This window comes from Rana temporaria, chromosome 2 (assembly GCF_905171775.1).
Source record: "Rana temporaria chromosome 2, aRanTem1.1, whole genome shotgun sequence".
NCBI lineage: Eukaryota > Metazoa > Chordata > Amphibia > Anura > Ranidae > Rana > Rana temporaria.
This window is the reverse complement of record NC_053490.1, coordinates 452,208,697-452,229,764: the sequence shown is the minus strand read 5'-3', so window position 1 is coordinate 452,229,764 and position 21,068 is coordinate 452,208,697. Positions and strand designations below refer to the sequence as shown.

Genomic DNA, 21,068 nt, shown 5'->3' with positions numbered 1-21,068 from the left:
TGGGCGAAGGTAGAGCACGGGTGACAGGAGTGATCCTTGAGGGACTCCGCAAAAAATTGTGCGAGTTTCAGAGGTGAAGACTCCTAAATTTACTGTCTGAACGATTTTCTAGGAAGGATGCTAACCAAGGTAGGTCTGCGTCTGACTCCTGCTACTTCTTTAAAGGAGTTGTAAAGGGAAAAAAAAATGTGCCTAAAATGTCTGCAAGGTAGACGGATAGAATAGTGTAATGATTCTGTTAAAAAACTGGTAAATACCTATTAAATTCCTTCATCTATATCACCTCCAGCATTCTAGTTTATGTTCTCTCATTCACTTCCTGGTTTGCATCGCTCGTTCATGTAAGAACTACATTTCCCAGTATGAATTGCGGCACAGCAATTCACACCTCCATGAAGTCTCTAACACGTAGAGAGCGTCCTGCCACACAGATGTAGTTCCCAGGAGGGGGTGAGCACGTCACTGACCACCGCAGTAAAGCCTCCCTTCACAATGGTGAGTAAAATCAGACAAGCAGGAAGTGAAAAGAACAGAGAAGAAATAGAGCGACTTCTGAGCAAAAACGAACAATGAGGAAGTGAAAAGAGGAATGTCTGCAGGTAAAGGATGCTTATTATGAAAAAAAAATGTTTCCTTTACAACCCCTTTAAGGCGAATGAGTAGAGTTTTGTGGTCTACAGTGTCGAATGCTACACTAAGATCCAGCAGCACCAGGGGACATGATTCTCCGTCATCTGCTGCTTCGAGGGCATCATCCCATATTTTGAGAAGTGCAATTTCAGTGCCATGGCCTGGGCGGAAACCTGATTGAAGTGGGTCCAAGAGTGCAGCTAAGCTTGGTCTTGTGCACGCTTATGAACCACACCTGGGATCTCAGTCTCCTTAGTATATGTTCCAGATCATAGAAGATAGAAGTCGGAGCCAAGCAGGTAAGGACAGAGTGGCATTAGTGCTGACTTTTGCCAGTTTATTCGTAAACCAGAAAAGGTACCATATCCATCAATAGAGTGCATAGCAGTATCCAAAGAAGCTGTGGTATCTGGCATATAAAGGACGAGGTCGTCAGCATATAAACCAAGCTTGTCGGTTACATCACTGATAGCGATGCCGGGAATTAAAGGGGATTGTCTACCAATTCTCTCTTTTTTGGGGCTTACTTCTATTTTCATCTGGTAAACCAACCAGTAAGTCTATTTTTCAAAAGCTCAAGCTCTCCAGCAGAAAATATCAGTTTACATTAGGTTTCACCGATATCAATATTAGGTACCCAATTTTTTGTGGATTGCTCCAAACTACAGGTCCCAAGCTGAGCCAAGACTCAGGCACCCCGTGTTGAGCCCCGGCTCTGGTCCGAGAGTTACTATTCAACGTTTATGCCTTAAAACACACTTTTTATGCAATGCCTATTGCCGATTAATTTTTTCCTCCTTTCTTGTGTGTCCGGTTTAAGTTTTGTTTGACACCATTCTTGTGGATTGCTCCACACTCCAGCCCCTGAGCCCTAAGGCTCAGGCCCCCCGTGTTGACCCCTGGCTCTGGTCGGAGGGTCACTGTTGTTCTACAGTTTATGTTTTAAAAGACACTCCATATTTGTATATTTTATGCTATACCTTCTGATAGTATCCCCTGCATGGGAATGCTACGACTGTATTCTTATAGCTCAAAAATATTATAACAGAAAAATACAGTGGAACCTCGGATTACGAGCATAATACGTTCTAGGTGAATGCTCAGAATCCAAAGTACTCGCATATCAAAGCGAGTTTCCCCATTGAAGTCAATGGAAAGAAAAATTATTTGTTCCGCATTGACTTCAATGGCATGCAATACCGCATGCGGCCAGAGGGCGCCCGAGATCCTTCGGAAATGGACGAAAAGGCCCGAGGACACCACGGCGACACCTCAGTGAGTGTGCCGTTACCGGTGCATTCGTGGGAGTGACATCATCGCGGCTCCGGCCAATCACATCGCTGGAGACCGTGATATTTGTAAGTAACTCCGGGATGTTGTCGGCTGGAGGGGTGTACAAGGACCGCTGCGGGGACATCGATGTAAGGTAAGCAATTCATGCCTTTGTCTTGCAGGGTTTTCTTTTGCTAGGATTTACAATCACTTTAAAAAACTGTTTGGGTTTGTGGTATTTGTAATGTGACCTTCATCTGATTTAACATGACAGATTTCTATGCATAAACTACCAACATTGTTTCTGTTCCTCTTTATTAACCCAATATAGTTTCTGTTTCCTTCTTCTTGTTTGTTTACAATAAGGCTAGGTTCACATCAGCGTGAAGCAGGTTCCGCAAATAGGGCAGCCCACCCATTTCAATGGCCTGCCCTACCAGCAGAAATGCAGATAACGAAGTGCCAGACTTTTTTTTCCCTTTAAATTGTGCTGCAACATCATGCAGTTTCACCTAAGTGATAACATAAGCATTTTTCAGATGTGTGGAAGGGCCATTAAGAATAATTGGCACCCCCATGGGTCTGCTAAAGAGCAGCACGTTTTGTCTGTAGGTCGGGAACCTGTGCAATTTTAAGAGTATCCCTGACCCCCGCAAAAGTGTTAAGGCCAAGGGTGCATGATTTGCTACAGCACAGGCCTTAATTGCTGGGAGGGCATCAATAGACGTCCTCCCATGCAAGTGCTGCCTGCGCGGCACGCTCTGATCACTGAGCCAATGAGACTCGGCTGATAACAGATCAGAGTAAGGGGGCGATCCTTCAGTGCAGCCTCATCAGCAACCATTAATGAAGAAAAATTACCCATTTTCAAAATCTTATAACAAACTATGAAACTGTTTATTCTCTCTTTTTTGTTTGTTTTTTAGCAAAAATTAAAAAACCCAGAAGTGATTAAATACCATCAAAAGAAAGCTCTACTTGTGTGAAAAAAAAATGATAACAATTTTATTTGGGTAGTGTTGCATGTCATTTAAAGCATGACAGCGCTGAAAGCTGAAAATTGTCCTGGGCAGGAAGGGCGTTTAAGTGCCCAGTAAGCCAGTGGTTAAGAAGAAACCAGGAATTTTAGCATGTATGTTATTCTCTTAAAAGTTTTTCTTTAAGGCGGAAATAACGTTTTGTTTTTTACTTGTACCTACAGGTAAGCCTATAATAAGGTTTACCTGTGGATACAGTGAATATCTCCTAAACATGCAACGTTTAGGAGATATTCTAGCAAGCAGCCAATGACATCACCGGCACATGCACTCTAAAGGAACGGCATACCTGTGCTGTCGCTTCAGAGCTGTGCGTCGTGACTCCTACATGCATGTGCGGGAGTGACGTCATCGTGGCTCGGCCAGTCAGATGAAAGGAGCACGCAAACCCAGAAGGAACACCGGGTGAAGAGGAAAGCCCTGTTAGCATTGACAGCGCACCGCTGGATGTCTTTGTTTTACGGTTATCATTTCATAATGTGCTAGTATGCGATTCATACAAGCACAATATGCCATGGTCTTGCAGGTTTTTTTTTAAAGGCCGCTGTTTAATATTTAAGTGTAGACATACAATAAAAACATATTTGTGACCTGTGTCTTAACCTGCAAAAGCAGCTAAAAAATTTACAGCAATATAGCTTGCACAAAACTGGCTGAATTTGGAAGACATTCAATGATAAGGTCCTTTTACAGGAGGCTAGAACAAAGACGCATTAAGGCACTTTGCGGAAGTTTACAAGTATTTTTAAAGAATTTATAAGTGGAACAATTTGTGGTCTGTGGTCGGTCTTCACATTCAAATGACTAAGTATGCCACTTTCTTTATTGCAGGTAAAATAAGACCAGCAAAGCAGTTATGCATGCCAAAACTACCAGCAAAATATAACATTATGTCCAAAGTTGCTACTGAACATAGAGCCTACTAGCCAGGAAAAATAGAAGCAACACCAGAATTTTAAAGTACACTGGCTGCAAATTACCGTATATACTCGAGTATAAGCCGAGTTTTTCAGCACATTTTTTTGTGCTGAAAATGCCCCCCTCGGCTTACACTCGAGTCACCTTTTTGCGCCTGATCTCCCGGACTTTGGGGACCTGGTGCCGGCCGTAGGTCCCCTTCCATAGACTCCCATGTTAAACATCAGTCTATGCATGGGGAAAGTGAGGCATGGGCATGGACACCCTAGGCTTATACTCGAGTCAATACATTTTCCAAGTTTTTTGGGGTAAAATTAGGTGCCTTGGCTTATACTCGAGTATATACGGTAATCACATCTATGCTTTTTTTTATATGCACAAATAACCCAATAGTGCAGGTGTAGGCTACCCCGGAACTGGTGCCGCCAACCTCTTTTGCCGGCACTCGACTCCCTCCCCATCAGCAGAGCAGTACAGGGAAGTGTCAGTGAGACACTAAGGCATTCAAATTTCAGAATTTTGCACGCTCCACCGAGGGGGAGGCACTGTACACAGTCTCACACACACACACACACACATTGTAAAAGATGGGAAACATGGTTTAGTTCTCAAACTGTTGCTGCAATAATCAGATTGTGTGATGGGGAAGAGATTGGGTGCAGTTCTGGTGGGGGGGGCGGTCCCTGTTTCCAGAAGGAGTAGGACTGTCATTGGTCACTGCTAAAGCCAATCACAGTCCTGCTAGCCCCGCCCACCATCTGAAGGAAGATGACTCGCTTGGTTGCCACTACCAATCTCAGAAAGAAGGGATTTCACTGTGATTGAAAAAAACACAACCAGGTGACTATTTGTGGAATTACTGTTGAGCTTCTGGGAATTTTGTTGACATTATTCCTGAACCATTGTGTCACTTACTACTGAACCCCGAAACTCTGTGTCCCTTTAAACCACATCCAGTATTCAGCGCAATGAAAAATCACACCCAACTTTTGCTGCCGTGCTTCGCGCCACACTTTTCCTCAGCTGTGGGAGCCCAACTTATGATCCTGCACACAGGCCCACTGCTTTCAGAAAATGCCCCTGACCTGAGCTCATCATTGCGCATCTATTCCAGATGTTTGTATGCGACATCACATACAAGCACGTGGGCTGGATGTGAGAGGTGGATCAGCAGGATGAATGTGCCAGGACAGGTAGATGCGTCTCATCTCTGCTTCTTTTCACCACTCTACATATCATAGAAGAGAAGAGGGTACAGTGGTGGAACAGATGAGGAGGGGTTTAGAGGTGGGACAGAAGAGCAGGGAGGTACAGTGGTGGAAGCGATGAGAAGGGGGTTCAGCAATGGGACAGATGAGCAGGGGGGTTTAGTGGTGGAACAGAAAGGCAGGGGGGTAGACAAGTGGGGCAGATGTGAAAGGAGGTGTATTGGTGGGACAGATGAGCAGGGGGGAACAGAGGTGAGACAGATGTGCAGGAGGTACATTGGTGGGGAAGATGAGAAAGCGGGTTACAGTGGTGCGGCAGATGAGTTTAGTGTTAGGACAGATAAGGTGATTCAATGGTGATACAGATAAGCATGGGGATACGGCAGGGGAGCAGATGTGCAGGGAGGTACAGTGGCGGGGCAGATGAGAAAATGTGTACATTGATGGGGCAGATGAGCAGGGGAGTTACAGTGGTGGGACAGAAAATCAGGGGGGTTACAGTGGTGGGAAAAGATTAATAGGGGGGGGTTCACTGTTGGGGCAGATGAGAAGGGGGTTCAGCGGTGGGACATTAGAGCAAGGGGGCACAGCAGTGGGGCAGATGTGAAAGGAAGTGAATTGGTGGGACAGATGAGCAGGGGATTACAATGGTTGGGCAGAAGAGCAGGGGGTACAGTGGCGGGGAAGAGGAGAAAGGAGGTACATTGGTGGGACAGATGAGTAGGGGGTTACCGCGGTGGGGCAAAGGAGCACAGAAGTGGGGCAGATGTGCAGAGGAGAAAGGAGGTACATTGGTGGAACACATTAACAGGGGGTTACAGTGGTGGGGCAGAAAAGCAGGGGGAACAGAGGTAGGCCAGATGTGCAGGAGGTACAGTGGTGTGGCAGATGAGAAAGGGGGTTACAATGGTGGGGCAGATGAGAAGAGAGTTCAGCGGTGAGACAGAAGAGCATTGGGGTATGGCGGTGGAGCAGATGTGCAGGGAGGTACAGTGGTGGAGAAAGGGGGAACATTGGTAGGGTAGATGAGCAGGGGGTTACAGTGGTGGGACAGATGAGCATTGGGGTATGGCGGTGGAGCAGATGTGCAGGGGGTTACAGTGGTGGGACAGATGAGCATTGGGGTATGGCGGTGGAGCAGATGTGCAGGGGGTTACAGTGGTGGAGAAAGGGGGAACATTGGAAGGGTAGATGAGCAGGGGGTTAAAGTGGTGGGACAGATGAGCAGGTGAATTGAGGCTAATCTAAGGCGTGAGAGTGCAGGATGTTCATTTCTCACTACTAAAGTAGTTTAAAGCATTTACTTTATAAAAAAATATTTTTGTGATTGAGAGTGTGAAGTTGATATTTTTTTGTTATAAAATCGGGACACTCAATTTCTTTGAAAACATTTTTCGGCACACTGTGCTCAGAAAGATTGCCTACCACTGCAATAGTGTATATTTTGAGTGGACAGCCTGTGTATTACTCTTATAATGTACAGTTCACTTTGATTCCAGCTGTCTAATCATAAGCTTGCCAATATAACTTCCTTTAATAACCAGTCTGACTGCTTACTCACAAACCAATAAAAGAAAAAATGTTTGCACAGAAATTATTGCTGACAAGTCCCAAACATTACTTGATGAGCATATTTTTCTTTGCTCCTGGATGTGTCTGACCAGCATTAAAGGGGTTGTAAAGGTTCGTCTTTTATTTTCTAAATAGGTTCCTTTAAGCTAGTGCATTGTTGGTTCACTTACGTTTTCCTTCGATTTCCCTTCCAAATGTTTTTTTTCTTTGTTTGAATTTCTCACTTCCTGTTTCTCCTCAGTAAGTTTTCCACCATCAACCGAGCGGTGGAAAGTCATTTAGAACAGCTTACTGAACACCTTACTGAGGAACAGGAAGTGAGAAATTCAGACAAAGAAAACAAAAACAAAAAACATTTAGAAGGGAAATTGAAGGAAAAGCTAAGTGAACCAACAATGCACTAGCTTAAAGGAACCTGTTTAAAAAATAAAAAACAAACCTTTACAACCCCTTTAAAAATGTTCCTTTACTGTGAACAAAATAGACATAGAGATTATATATATATATATATATATATATATATATATATATATATATATATACACACACATACATACAAATACACACACACACATATACATACACACACACCATTAAAGTAAATAGGGAAGCGCCAATATCAAGTATTTTCAGGAGTACTCATGAAAATGCTCCCCATACCAAAACCAATACTTTGCGGTGCAATTTACGTCCATACAACATGAATAGGGGTGCAACGGATCAAAAAACTCACGGATCGGATCGATCCTCGGATCAGGAGTCACGGATCGGATCATTTTCGGATCAGCAAAAAAAAAAAAAAAAGGGTCCGTTTTTTCATTGGTCCAAAAAAAAAAAAAAATTATATATATATATATATTTATTTTTTTGGACCAATTAAAAAAAAGGAACCTTTTTTTTTTTTTTGCTGATCCGAAAAAAGAGCACAATAGCAATTCACAGGGGTGGATTAAAGAGGAAGCAGGTGAGGCTATTTGGGACTTAAAGTACAATCTTGATGTTTTTACAGCAAAATATATATATATATATATATATATATATATATATATATATATATATATATATATATTTTTTTTTTTTTTTTGCTGTAAAAACATCAAGATTGTACTTTAAGTCCCAAACAGCCTCACCTGCTTCCTCTTTAATCCACCCCTGTGAATTGCTATTGTGCTCTTTTTTCCCCCTTTCCCCCCCCCCCCTCCTCTCACACCAGTGCTTCACTGCTAACATTCCCATTCAGCTTGCTAGAGCCCAGTGCACAGCGTGACACGCCTCCCCGGGGAGGCGTGTCACGCTGGGCTCTGGCAAGCAGACTGGCCATCGCTCCGGAGCTAGGCCGAAGCCGGGGACTTTCCTAGGCTCCGGAGCGCTCCGCGGATCGCGGGGTGTGCCGATCCGAACGGGGTGGCCCGTTCGGATCACGGATCGGTGACGATCCGTTACACCCCTAAACATGAATGGGTGCAAATTGCTCTGCAAAGAATCTATTGCAATTTGAACAGGAATTCGGTGCAATCCCTGCCCGAATCTCATGTGGTTTCCTGCACTGCTTCTTGAATTCAGGCTGAAATCTCTATGACAAGCCTGGGTTCACACAGGATTCGAACAGAAATCGCACCGCATTCCTGTTCAAATCGCATGCAGTTCTTTGCAGAGAGATTAGCACCTATTCATTTTGTATGGACACAAATCGCACTGCACAGGAAAAAAAATTTAGTTTTGGCTTTAGCCGTTGTTTTCCAGCTCTGAACTTAGATGTGCATTGAGCCGAGTGCTTCCAGGTCCATTTTTTCTGGGAGGATCAACAGATGTCCCTTGGTACCCACTATGGAGAGCAGTCAGGACTAAGGATGAGCTCCAGCGTGTTCGCAGGGTACACGAGCAGAGCCCGCCAGGAAGTCTGCACGGCGCTGTGCTAATCACAACCAGGGAGACATTTCCCGACAATGTCTCCCTGGCTGTGATTAGCGCAGCGCCGTGCAGAATTCCTGGCGGGCTCTGCACGTTTACAATGCGAACACGCTGGAGCTCATCCTTAGTCAGGACCAGAACAGTAAAACTCCAAGCTTCTATAGCAGCCAGGAGTTTACTAAGGTGAAACTAAAGTAACAAATGCTTACCTCTGCTCCAACAGTCCAATTCCCATGAGGCCCCTCACCACGATCTTCTCCCCAGCTTCTGGGTAGCCAGACGCCAATTCCAGGAAATAGATAGAAGAGGGCATCAGATGCCCACAGTGGAGATGGACCCTGCCAGCTTTAAAAGTTAAAATCTTTTTTTTTTTGCTAGAAAACTACTTAGATCCCCCGAACATTATATACCTCCAGTGAGAAGAGGAACAAAGACCATGACATCGCAAGCATGTGCGGAAGCGATGTCATGGCAGCTCCGGCCAATCACATAGCCGGAGCCTGGGAACCTGGAAGACAGACAGGGGGAACATGTCGGCCATCTCAGCTGTGACTTTCTAGCGCTGGAGTACTTTGTTCCAAGGGGAGCATTTCATAATGTGGTAGTATGCGATGCATACTACCACATTATGCCATTGTGGTTTTTTTTGAACATCGACAGCTTAGAACCACTTTAACAAAAAGAGACTTACCTGTCCAGGGGGCCAGCGCTATCCTCACCTCGGCCAGTTCTTCTCCGATCTATGGTTCCCGATCTATGGTTCCCCAGCACGACCATGTTAAATGTGGGAAGCCAGCTGTGACTCCCACTGCGCATAGATGAGCTGCACCGAGCTCTGAATGGCCTCCTGGGGAATGTGGGCTACAGGTAAGCCTAGAATTTGTTTTGTATTTACCTGTAGCTCCCCCGGATATCTCCTAAACATGGTTCAGGAGATCACCCCTGTATCAGCATGTGCAGACGTCATCAGCACGTCCGTGCCATTGCTTCAGCTAGTATGCCGTTACCAGCGTCATCGTGGCTCCGGCCAATCACAGTGCCAGAGCCCGCGATACCAGGAAGTAACCCCCGGGAGCGGCGTTCGCGGTGTACGAGGACCGCAGCAAGGGCTTCGATCTGCCGTAAGTAATTCATAGCTCATTATACCTTTGTCTTGCATGTTTTTTGGGTATTTTTACAACCACTTTAATTTTCAGAGATTTCCTCTCACTTCCTGGTTGGCTATGGGACAGGAAGTGAAGGGAAATCAACAAAATGGAACACAAACAAAATATATTTTTGCCTATAGGTCTCCTCTAAGGGAAGCATGTTGTGAGCTGTGCTCTCGGGAACTGGTGGAAGACTGATGGCCTCCCTCACTGTAATGTGTTTACCAATTGGCAGATACATTTTTCCCCCTTCAGGCCTCTCCTGATCAGAGGAAGGGATCGGGTGAGGCCCCCGGGATGTTTATGCTGGTAATCAGAGCCTAGAGCTGGGCCAGCCGCACTGCTCCGTGTCCAGGCCTCACCATCACAGATCCGCACCATCGCCCCGACTCCCGGAGAGGAAGTCAGGCCTAAAACAGCGGTCTCCGTTACCGGATAAGAGTGCCTCACCTCAACAGCCGAGCGTCTCCTTCCCCGTCTTGATCTTTCCGTATGACACGATGAAATCCGTGGGCCCCTCTTCCAGGTACTAAGACCAGCGAAGGGGAGAAGACTGAGGCGCCCCACGTTACGTCACTTCCCCCCACAGTGCGCAGGCGCCCTCCTCCAGGCCACTTGGCCTGAGTTCCCAACACGCATGCGCGAAGGCGTGGCGAACCTAGAAGTGCGACCTGGTGGTCTGCTCTAGCGCATGCGTTCTACATGGCGAGATTAGATTGCGTAATTGAGGACATTTTGTAGTAAACAAATCCTGCCATGTAAAGAAAAACGGAGACACCAAGTCCCTGATGCTTTCCATAGGTTGTGGAATTACAGGGGACCGAGTCTTGTCGCATCAGTGGTTAAAATGCACCACACGGCTCGCTGTTATTGTAATACTTCTCAACGCGCCATTTACAATGACAGAAACGTTCTTGGTACGATAAAAATAAGTCGCAGTTTATTTGAAAACATAAACACCGAATAACACTGCGGTAGCGCTTGCTGGTTTTTGCCAGTAACCAAAATGGCGGCAAGGACCTCGCGGTTTCCCAAGCGGCGATGGGGCGGGAGTTGCACTTCCGGGTCATCCTGCTTACGTTTGTGTGCTACACCGGCCGGCGAGAGCGATGATGAAGATGCAGGAAGGAGCAGGCTCTCTCCTGCTCTTCATCACCCCGTTGTTGCTTCCACAGAGCTTCGCTTCTGAGATCTCTGTGGTAACATGCGGCTCGGCGGTGAAGCTGCTTAACACCAAACACAACGTCCGTCTACACTCCCATGACGTCAGATACGGCTCAGGTAAGGAGAGGGGTGACGTCATTCCGTCAGCAGTAAACAAATGTCATTCATTAGTGTCCCTCAAAGGCAGCAGCACTATCACTGAGGCCGTTTTCAGGCGATTTAGTGCTAGAAATAGCGCCTGAAAACTGCCTCCGATGCCACCGAATGTAAAAGCCCGAGTGCTTTCACGCTGGCACGGTGCGTTTGTGGGACGTTAAGTTCCGCAAGCAGCATCTTTAACCATTTAACACCCGGACCATATTGCTGGTCAAAGACCAGGCCACTTTTTGCGATTCGGCACTGCGTCGCTTAAACTGACAATTGCGCGGTCGTGCGACTTGGCTCCCAAATAAAATTGGCGTCCTTTTTTCCCCCACAAATAGAGCTTTGTTTTGGTGGTATTTGATCACCTCTGCGGTTTTTAGTTTTTGCGCTTTAAATAAAAATAAAGCGACAATTTTGAAAAAAATGAATATTTTTTGCTATAATAAATATCCCCTAAAAATATATAAAAAATATATATTTTTCCTCAGTTTAGGCCGATACGTATTCTTCTACATATTTTTCGTAAAAAAAATTGAAATAAGCGTTTGGTTTGCGCAAAAGTTATAGCGTTTACAAAATAGGGGATAGTATTATGGCATCTTTCTTAATATTTTTTTTTTTTTTTACTAGTAATGGTGGCGATTTTCGGTACTGCGACATTATGGCAGACACTTTTGGCACGTTTTTTAGACCATTGGCATTTTTATAGCGATCAGTGTTATAAAAATGCATTTTTTACTATAAAATTGCCACTGGCAGTGAAGGGGTTAACACTAGGGGGCGAGGAAGGGGTTAATCATGTTCCCTGGGTGTGTTCTAACTGAAGGGGGGGGGGTGGGACTGACATGGGGAAAAGACTAATCACTGTTCATACATTGTATTGTCATTTCCCCCCCCTGACAGGACCGAGAGCTGTGTGTTTACACACACGGCTCCTGGTACTCGCTCTGTAACGAGCGGGTGCCCTGCGGTGATTGCGGCGGGCACGTGCGTCAGCGGCGAGTGCGCCCCTATTGGCTGCTGGGAGAAGTGACGTATAGCTACGTGCTCTCGCCCAGCAGAGCCGACCTGCCGCCGTATAACTGCGGCGGCTGGTCGGCAAGCAGTTAAGGTGGTGTATTCAACGCTCCCAAAACGCCCCTGCCCATTGAAATGAATGGGCAGCACTTCCGAAGGGCGGTATTAACCCAAAGGGGGTTAAAAGCGCCCTGCCCTAGCTGAAAAGCGCCACTTAAACAATGCGGCCGCAATGTGAAAGTAGCCTTAATCCCAAATGCAATCTTTTGTTATATTTTAGCTTACCAGTTCCTAGCCAACATTTGCAGAACGTTTCCAGGGGTACCCTTTTTTTGGCATGTGTCAAGCAAGACGTGTACGTGGAGAATCTATTTTAACGGCCGCTCACCGTATAGACAAATGACGGGTGGCTTCCCCTTTTGTTCTGGGCCGACGTTGCCCGGTCCCCCTGGTAGTGTGCAGCACAGTGATCGGGGGCTCGCTGTGTCCATTTCCCTTGGACAGGGTGCAACCCTGATCTCAGTAAAGAGCTAATGACGTGGCTCCTTACTCATGTGATCGGCTGTGTCCAATCACATTTAGCCCTGGTTCACACTGGGTACGATTTGGAACGATTTGAGATGCGATTTGACATGTCAAATTGCATCTCAAATCGGCGGCAATTGTCGGCAATGGCACTGTCCTAATCAGTGCGACGCCGCATCTGCGATTTCAAAAAGTAGTTCCTGTACTACTTTTTGCGATTTCGGGCCGCGATTTACATTAAATTGCGGCCGAAATCGCAGCCGCGAAATCGCGGCAAAATCGTGCATTTTACCGCAATTTTGAATTCGCAGCAGTGTGAACCTAGGCTTAAACACGGATGTACTGGTAATTGGCTCTCTTCGCACTGACAGCGTGTGAGGAGAGCTGATCGGTGGCATCTCCTTACAGGGGAGCATATAAAATATAGATGCGCTAATATTAACTTAAAAGGTGATAAAACGTACAAAGAAAACTAATCAGGGAGAACACTCCATAAACTGTGAATTACTAATATGTCCTTACAGGGGAGACCTATACAGATAATCAGGGCACTGCTCACCAGTGCAGCCCCAACAGTGCCCATCAGTGAACACCAATCTGTGCCCATCGGTGATTAAAATCATTGCTGCATATTAGTTCCATCTCATCAGTGCCCATAAGGGCACGTTGGTGAAGGAGAAACATTAAAAACCCAGAGGGGATTAAATAGCACCAAAAGAAAGCTCTACCCATAACAGGCCTAAATGTCTTCTCCAAGGTAATGGAGAAAGAAGTTGTACAACAGCTACAACATCATTTAGACACCCATAAATTACTCGATCCGTTTCAATCGGGGTTCCATCCGGGTCACGGAACTGAAACGGCACTTCTCAAAATATGGGATGACGCTCTCGAGGCAGCTGACGAAGGAGAATCTTGTGTCCTGATGCTGTTGGACCTAAGTGCTGCTTTTCATACTGTAGACCACGATTTATTACTGATTCAGCTAACTGAGGTAGCCAGATTCTCGGAAGGTGATTTATCCTGGTTCTCCTCCTTCTTGGAAAACCGATCACAAACAGTGAAACTGGGGTCTTTCACTTCTGAAAAACGCAGTGTCATGCGGTGTCCCTCAGGGATCCCCTTTGTCGCCTGTTCTATTCAATATCTATCTCCGCCCACTTTTTGAAATCATTAGTAACCAGACGTTACTCTACCACTCTTATGCAGATGACACACAACTGTATTTTCGGATCAGCAACAAAAAGGATCGTTATCTCGGACTAGAGAAATGCCTCACTATGATAGAAAACTGGATGACAAAGAATTATCTTAAACTCAACGGCTCAAAAACAGAACTTCTCCTGTTTCACGCCAACCGAAAAAACCATCCCGCAACAACATGGACGCCCCCGCCCATTCTGGGTAAAATCATCACCCCCTAGCACCAAAGTCAAAAGCCTCTGAGTCATTTTTGACACCTACATGACAATGGATGCGCAAATATGGTCAGTAGTCAGCGGATCGCACCATCTGCTGCGCCTACTACGCAGACTCACCCTCTTTATTCCAAAAGAAGACATAGCAGTCGTGGTGGGTACAATTATCAACTCCAGACTTGACTATGCAAATGCCCTCTATCTTGGGCTCCCAAAGTACCAAATCACTCGTCTGCAAGTCGTTCAAAATACGGGCGGCTCGACTAGTGACTGGCAAAAAACATGGGAATCAATCTCATCTTCTCTGAGATCCCTTCATTGGCTGCCAGTAAAAGACAGAATCGCTTTCAAGGCACTCTGCCTAACGCATAAGTGTATTCAAGGAAAGGCCCCCAATATCTATGCAAAAAACAAAAAGCTCACAACCCCAATCGCGTTCTGCGATCCACAAACCAAAACGTACTCCAGATACCCAAAGCCAGATACAAATCCAAAGGAGAACGTAGATTTGCATTCCAAGGACCTAGATTGTGGAACGCTCTACCAACTAACATCCGATTGGAGATGGAACCACTCGGCCTTCAGAAGAAAGATCAAAACCTATCTCTTCTGAGGTCAAAAAAGCCTCACTCAGGAAATGGACACTAAGCGCCCAGAGGCGATTCAGTTCGCATGTGTTGCGCTATATGTTTTTCACTCACTATCTGTGGGAAAAAATGTAATTTTGGGTACAGTGTTGCATGACCCCGCAATTATCAGTCAAGGTGTGACAGTGCTGAAAATTGTCCTGGGCAGGAAGGGGGTGAAAGTGCCCTGTAGGCACGTGGTTAAATAGAGGAGGGACATTCATCTAAAATAGGTGTTGTGTCTGAAACTGTTTACATCAATAGAAACACACAGCCCTGTAACCTACGATGGTAAGGCACTCCCCTGCCCCCCTTTTTCTCCAAGTCAACCCACTAAAAAAAAAGTTTGGATAAGCTTTAAAGAACTCTCGGGAGCATTACAAATTTAATACAGGTCCATACATTCATGTCTAAATATCCGTATTTACTTGTCTGATGAAATATGAAGAAAATATATTATATAGACTTTGCCTTTCAGCCTCTCTGCTCCTCCCTTGACATAAGCCCAATTTGTGGGCAATCCTAGTGTTGAGCTTAGGCAGAGGCCACTTGCCACTGCCACCCATTCAGTGAGTATGCCTGTCAGGATTGCTGTCAGTTCCCCTATTCCACCCCCTCTGTCTTTTCAAGCATGCAGTTGGGTCACGTAGTATTTTTTGCCAGGATGAAGGTAGTTGAATCGTACAGCACATCATTGGTCCCCTCTAGCCCTGTACAGGAAAATAGTATACCTGGGTCTGACTTTAGCGTAAATGCTGACCAGGTTAGTAGTTTTTCTTCTCAAACGTTGGGCCCTTTCAGCAGGTTCAGTTCAACAGGAAGTAACTGAGGCTTGTGGTAATCTTGCAGGTTCCTCTGGTAGATGCTGCAGTCATCCTAGTGCCACTGCAGGGCCAACACCTTCTTCTGCGGTGCCTGCAAAGCACCAAGGGCAAAAAGTCTTCTGGTGGCCGTAAACGTCCCCTTTTTATTTTTAAGCTACCTCTCAAAGAGGACCAGTTGTACCGAGGGCTGAGGTTCCATCCTGCTTTACAGTAACTAATTTTAATGGCCTAGCCATTAAAAGCCAGGTACTGCGTTATAACGGGATGAGTGGGTGGCTATTTACCTCGGCCCGCAGGGTTTCGGAGTTGGCGGCATTATCCTTTCGTTGTCCCTATTTAGTACTCAATAGAAATAAAGTGGTTCTTCGTCCCTGTCTGTCATTTCTGCCCAAGGTCGTGTCTGACCTCCCATTTGCATAAGGACATTGTGTTGCTGTCCTTGTTTCCTGAGCCGGCTCATCCCAAGGAATTTGCTTTGCATACCTTGGATGTGGTTCGTGTGATTCAAGTGTGGATGGAGAGTAAGATGGAGAGCAGAGCAGTACTCCTCGGGTAAGTAAAATAGAATGTGTGAACACTGAATACTAGAGTACCACCCATTTCCACACTGCCATCTGCACAATGCACCCAGAGACCAATCCCACTCTTCATTTACACACCAGACAATGAGAGGAACAGAGCTACCAGTTACCTTGGGCACGTATCAATAAAACTTCACAACTCAATGTGGAGGGGGGAGAGTGGGCAGAGGGGCAGAACATGTTTAATGTCTTTTCACTGATCATCACCAATGTAAGGAACATTCTTCCAACTGACCATTTAAAAAAAGAATCGGTATCGGCGAGTACATGAAAAAAAGTATCGGTACTTGTACTCGGTCTTAACCACTTAACCCCCGGACCATATTGCTGCCCAAAGACCAGAGCATTTTTTGCGATTCGGGACTGCGCCGCTTTAACTGACAATTGCGCGGTCGTGCGATGTGGCTCCCAAACAAAATTGGCGTCCTTTTTTTCCCACAAATAGAGCTTTCTTTTGGTGGTATTTGATCACCTCTGCGGTTTTTATTTTTTGCGCTATAAACAAAAATAGAGTGACAAATGTGAAAAAAATGCAATATTTTTTACTTTTTGCTGTAATAAATATCCCCCAAAAATATATAAAAAAAAAACATTTTTTTTCCTCAGTTTAGGCCGATACGTATTCTTCTACATATTTTTCGTAAAAAAAAATCGCAATAAGCGTTTATTGATTGGTTTGCGCAAAAGTTATAGCATTTACAAAATAGGGGGTATTTTTATGGCATTTTTATTAATATATTTTTTTTACTAGTAATGGCAGCGATCAGCGATTTTTTTTTTTTATTTTTTTTTATTTATTTTTTATTTATTTTTTTTTCGGTACTGCGACATTATTGCGGACACTTCGGACACTTTTGACACATTTTTGGGACCATTGGCATTTTTATAGCGATCAGTGCTATAAAAATGCATTGGATTATTATAAAAATGCCACTGGCAGTGAAGGGGTTAACACTAGGGGGCGGGGAAGGGGTTAAGTATGTCCCTGTGTGTTATCTTACTGTGGGGGGGGGGGTGGCCTCACTAGGGGAAAAACTGATCCTCTGTTCACACACAGCTCCCGGTCCCCGCTCTGTAACGAGCAATCGCTGGTGCCCGGCGGCAATCGAGCCCGTCGGGCACACGCACGGGAGTCGGGGGCGCGCACGCGCCCCTAGTGGCCGCTCGAAAAGCGGACGTATAGCTACGGGCTCTCGCCCAGGAGAGCCGACCTGCCGCCGTATAATGACGGTGGCTGGTCGGCTAGTAGTTAAAGTGGTATCCGGACAACCCTACTTGCTAGAAAAGATACAATTTTAGAGTTCTCAGCCTTGCCTTCCCCTTTGTATCTGAGTAAAGGCAAACAAATCCTTCCACTGCAAAGGTTCTTTTGAAATGGACCTCAGGAAGTTGTACTGTTATCCTAAATAACTTCCATACCGCAGGCCGTCATATGATGTTCTGGGCTTTCAGTGGTGATATCTGAATGAAACCTGCAGCTACAGGCATCATTCGGATATTGTTTTTTTCAGCCGGCAATTTTTTTTTCCCTTCATTGTAAGAAAAATCATAGCGGCAGTTCAACAGCTTGATCGTTCTTAAAGGCAGCGGGAGTTGGCCATAGAGGTTTCTGAAGGACAGATGGCGTCACGTACAGGCCGGCAGAAGTAAACAATGCCGGGGACTTGGCTGGAAAACCTGAGATTGTTTGTTTTAAATTTTTTGGGGATCTAAGGCGAGAGAGAGAGAATTCTAGCCCAAGAGCTCCCATGTAACCTTTTTAAACTTATTTTTTAAAGTCTTGCCTATTGAGATTTTTAAGTACCTCGCACTCTCGCCATTCTACGATAGTGCACAATGTTAAGATATCTATTTACTCGACATAACCTCTGTCACAAAAAAAAATTGGGCTAACTTTACTGGTATTTTTATTTAAAAAAAAAAAAAATTATTTGAAAACTTTCTGCTCAAATGGCATGTGACACAAAAAGTTGCAATGACCGCCATTTTTTGTTACCTAGGGTCTCTGTTAAAAAAAAATATGCTTGGCCGTTCTTGGTAATTTTCTCGCAAAAAAAATACGATTTTTACATGTAGGAGAGGAGTGCTAGAATGTGCGCGGTATGGAAGTGGTTAAAGTGGTACTTTACTTTCCAAAGTGGAAAATGGGTGGCAGGCAGGATTTTTAATACAGAATAGACATGCTTTGTCTCTTCTACATTAAAGCCACTTGCCTGCCTGTCAGCCCCTGTACAGTAAGCTGCGCAATTTTAACAATGCCCAATCTGATGGACTGATTGTCATCTTGGCCTGGACAGTGCATCATTGAATTTGAGGTAAGTATAGTTCCGCTTTAAAAATGTTAACATTCTAGAAATTATTGTAAAAAATAAAAAAAAAACATGGTGGTTTACCAGTTTTTGATCATTTTATGATTTCCCCATAGGCAGTGGTCAGCAGTCAGTGACTGGAGTCACTACTGCAGATGATGGCAATAGTTACTGGAGAATCCGTGGAAAAACCTCCACAGTGTGTGAGAGAGGAACACTAATAAAATGCGGACAATCTATCCGTCTTACACATGTCAATACTGGGCGTAACCTCCACAGTCATCACTTTACCTCTCCATTATCGGGAAACCAGGTAATCCGCATTAGTGTTTAATATAGAGATCATTGTTATTGATGTTATTTGTATTTCTTTATCGTACATCACGGGACACAGCGGAATATTCATTACTATACGGGGTAAAAAAGGAGTACCTTCAGGTGATGGACACTGGCAATCTCAAACAGGAAGTCCCCTCCCTATATAACCCCCTCCCATAGAGGAAGTACCTCAGTTTTTTCGCCAGTGTCTTAGGTGTTGGTCACGAATTAGCTTTGCCTCCACGTCCTTGGGACCAAGGCAGGCTAACCGGATCTGTCCAAGGTGCCTCCGAGCCAAAGTGCACAGTACCCGGGCCCCAAGTCGTGGGGTTTTGCCTAGGGTTGTCCCGATACCAATATCGGTATCGGGACCGATACCGAGTATTTGCGGGAGTACTTGTACTCCCGCAAATACCCCCGATACCTAAATAGAATACTATCCGCCGCTGCCGCGTTAATCACTGTGCGGCGAACATTACAGGCACCTTTAGTTTGAATAGCTGTTTTGCCCGCCGCGCCGTGTATAGACACTCCCCCTTGGACGGATCTGTCCAATCCCGAGCAAGGGAGAGTGTCCTTTACACAGCGTGGCGGGGAAAACAGCTATTCAAACGAAAGCTGCCTGTAATGTTCGCCGCACCGTTGCGCCTGTGAAATTGTAAATACATCCCGAACGGACCGCAGCCGCTCTATCCCCAGCCTGCAGACAGTGCTGCCCTAGTAGCGGCGGCAGTGAGAAGATGAGGGGAGAGAGCCGGGACGAGGAGCAGCCGGCCGGAAGTGCCACATGATTGCCACATTCGGAAGACTGGTTACACTGCGGTTGGGCTGGGTGTTTTTTTTTTGTTTTTTTTTGTACATACCTCGATCTTGCCGTTTCATCCCTCGGCTTCCGGGTATGATTCTTGTGGGGCTGGGCGTTCCTAGTTGATTGACGGTCCTCCGACTGACGCATACTTGACGTCACGACTTTCCGAAAGAAGCCGAACGTCGCTGCGCAGGCGCCGTATAGAGCCGACTCTATACGGCACCTGCGCAATGACGTTCGGCTTCTGTCGGAAAGTCGTGACGCGCAGTATGCGACGGTCGGAGGAACGTCAATCAACTAGGTCCAGCAAGAATCATACCCGGAAGCGGAGGGATGAAACGGCGAGATCGAGGTATGTACAAAAAAAAAAACCCAGCCTAACCGCAGTGTAACCAGTCTTCCGAATGTATTGTTAGAATTTTTTTTTTAGGGGGAACCACCCCTTTAAGTATCACCTTGGGGAGATGCAGACTAGAATACTGCAATCACTGAGGAGAAAATTATATCGCCTGTGATGTATTTCAGTTATCTTGCGAACCTGGCCTCTTGGTGGGTCCTGAGGACAGGAGTTGGGGACCACTGCCTTAGAGGGTACTTCACATTCATTATTCTGCTAAATGTGTGTATTCCTTGCAGGAAGTCAGTGCATTTGGAGAGGATGGAGAAGGAGACTTCCTAGATGACTGGACTATACTCTGCAATGGAGAATACTGGCAGCGGGATGAAGAGGTGCGGGTCAAACATGAGTCAACCAACGTATTGCTGTCTGTCACAGGAGAACAGTATGGGCGTCCCATAAATGGGCAGAGAGAAGTGCACGGCATGACGTATGCAAGTCCGCACAACTACTGGAAAGTAATGGAAGGCATTTTCATGAAACCGAGTGAGCCTCCAAGGACTGACTACATGCACTCTGAGTTATGACAGCCCTAACATAGACTTTATAAAGTCCTCCAGTCTTCTTTCTTAACCGCACAGTGTTTTGAGCTCTACAGTGATTTTTCAGAAAATCAGTAAAGCTCTGAGATTTTAGCAATGAATTCAGGGGCACTGTTTGGTGCAACCTTATTTGTTTTGTTATCATATATTTTATTGTTAAGGCAGCATGGGGCCATTCTGTTAGTATGGTCACACCTCAGCAGAACAAATTCTTCATATAATTGGCAGCAAGTGAATTTAAATACAAATGGTTCAAATTGTGATTCCATTCGTTATTGCTAGATAACTTTTTGTTTTATGCCCTACCAAGTTCATGTATTATGTTTTTATTGACAGACACCTTAAAATACGGCAAGTTTATAGAAATGCCAAAGGCTACCAATTGTATTCTTTATTTCACCCCCCCCCCCCTTTCTTTAATTAATTTCTATTAATAATATATATATACCTAAACTTTATTGTGTGGTGCTGTACAAAGTAAGGGCTTGTCTATGCTTTTGGCATTTAAAGTGAAAGCCAAGGCAAAATTAAAGGGGGGGGGGGGGGGGGAGAGACACATCTTCAGTACAATTCTGAAATTCATGCACATCCCCTCATGTTGTATACCAGGAAAAAAAAAAACGTTTGAAGTGCTAGAAATATAGAAAGTAATTTACTAAAACTGGAGCATGCAAAATCTGCTGCAGCTCTGTATAGAAA

The 21,068-nt window shown here is 45.3% G+C and overlaps 2 protein-coding genes across 2 annotated transcripts in view; one reads left to right on the top strand and one right to left on the bottom strand.

The window, feature by feature from the left end:
- Positions 1-10,303, bottom strand: part of SUPT6H (SPT6 homolog, histone chaperone and transcription elongation factor) — a 68,120-nt gene extending 57,817 nt beyond the window's left edge. The window contains exon 1 of the mRNA XM_040338516.1: positions 10,147-10,303. The gene's annotated coding sequence lies outside the window, so the exon portion shown is untranslated. The remainder of the gene's footprint in view (positions 1-10,146) is intronic.
- A 448-nt stretch (positions 10,304-10,751) lies between these two features.
- SDF2 (stromal cell derived factor 2) lies at positions 10,752-20,747 on the top strand. Its single transcript, XM_040338518.1, has 3 exons — positions 10,752-10,977; positions 18,421-18,617; positions 20,067-20,747. The coding sequence occupies exons 1-3, from the start codon at positions 10,806-10,808 to the stop codon at positions 20,352-20,354; spliced, it is 657 nt and encodes a 218-aa protein (XP_040194452.1). The 5' UTR covers positions 10,752-10,805; the 3' UTR covers positions 20,355-20,747.
- Positions 20,748-21,068: the final 321 nt, after the last annotated feature.

Coding starts and splice junctions, on each gene's coding strand:
- SDF2 (XM_040338518.1), top strand. CDS start 10,806: ATGATGAAGATGCAGGAAGGAGCAGGCTCTCTCCTGCTCTTCATCACC. Junction 10,978..18,420: donor TGACGTCAGATACGGCTCAG/GTAAGGAGAGGG, acceptor ATTTCCCCATAG/GCAGTGGTCAGCAGTCAGTG. Junction 18,618..20,066: donor CTCCATTATCGGGAAACCAG/GTAATCCGCATT, acceptor TATTCCTTGCAG/GAAGTCAGTGCATTTGGAGA.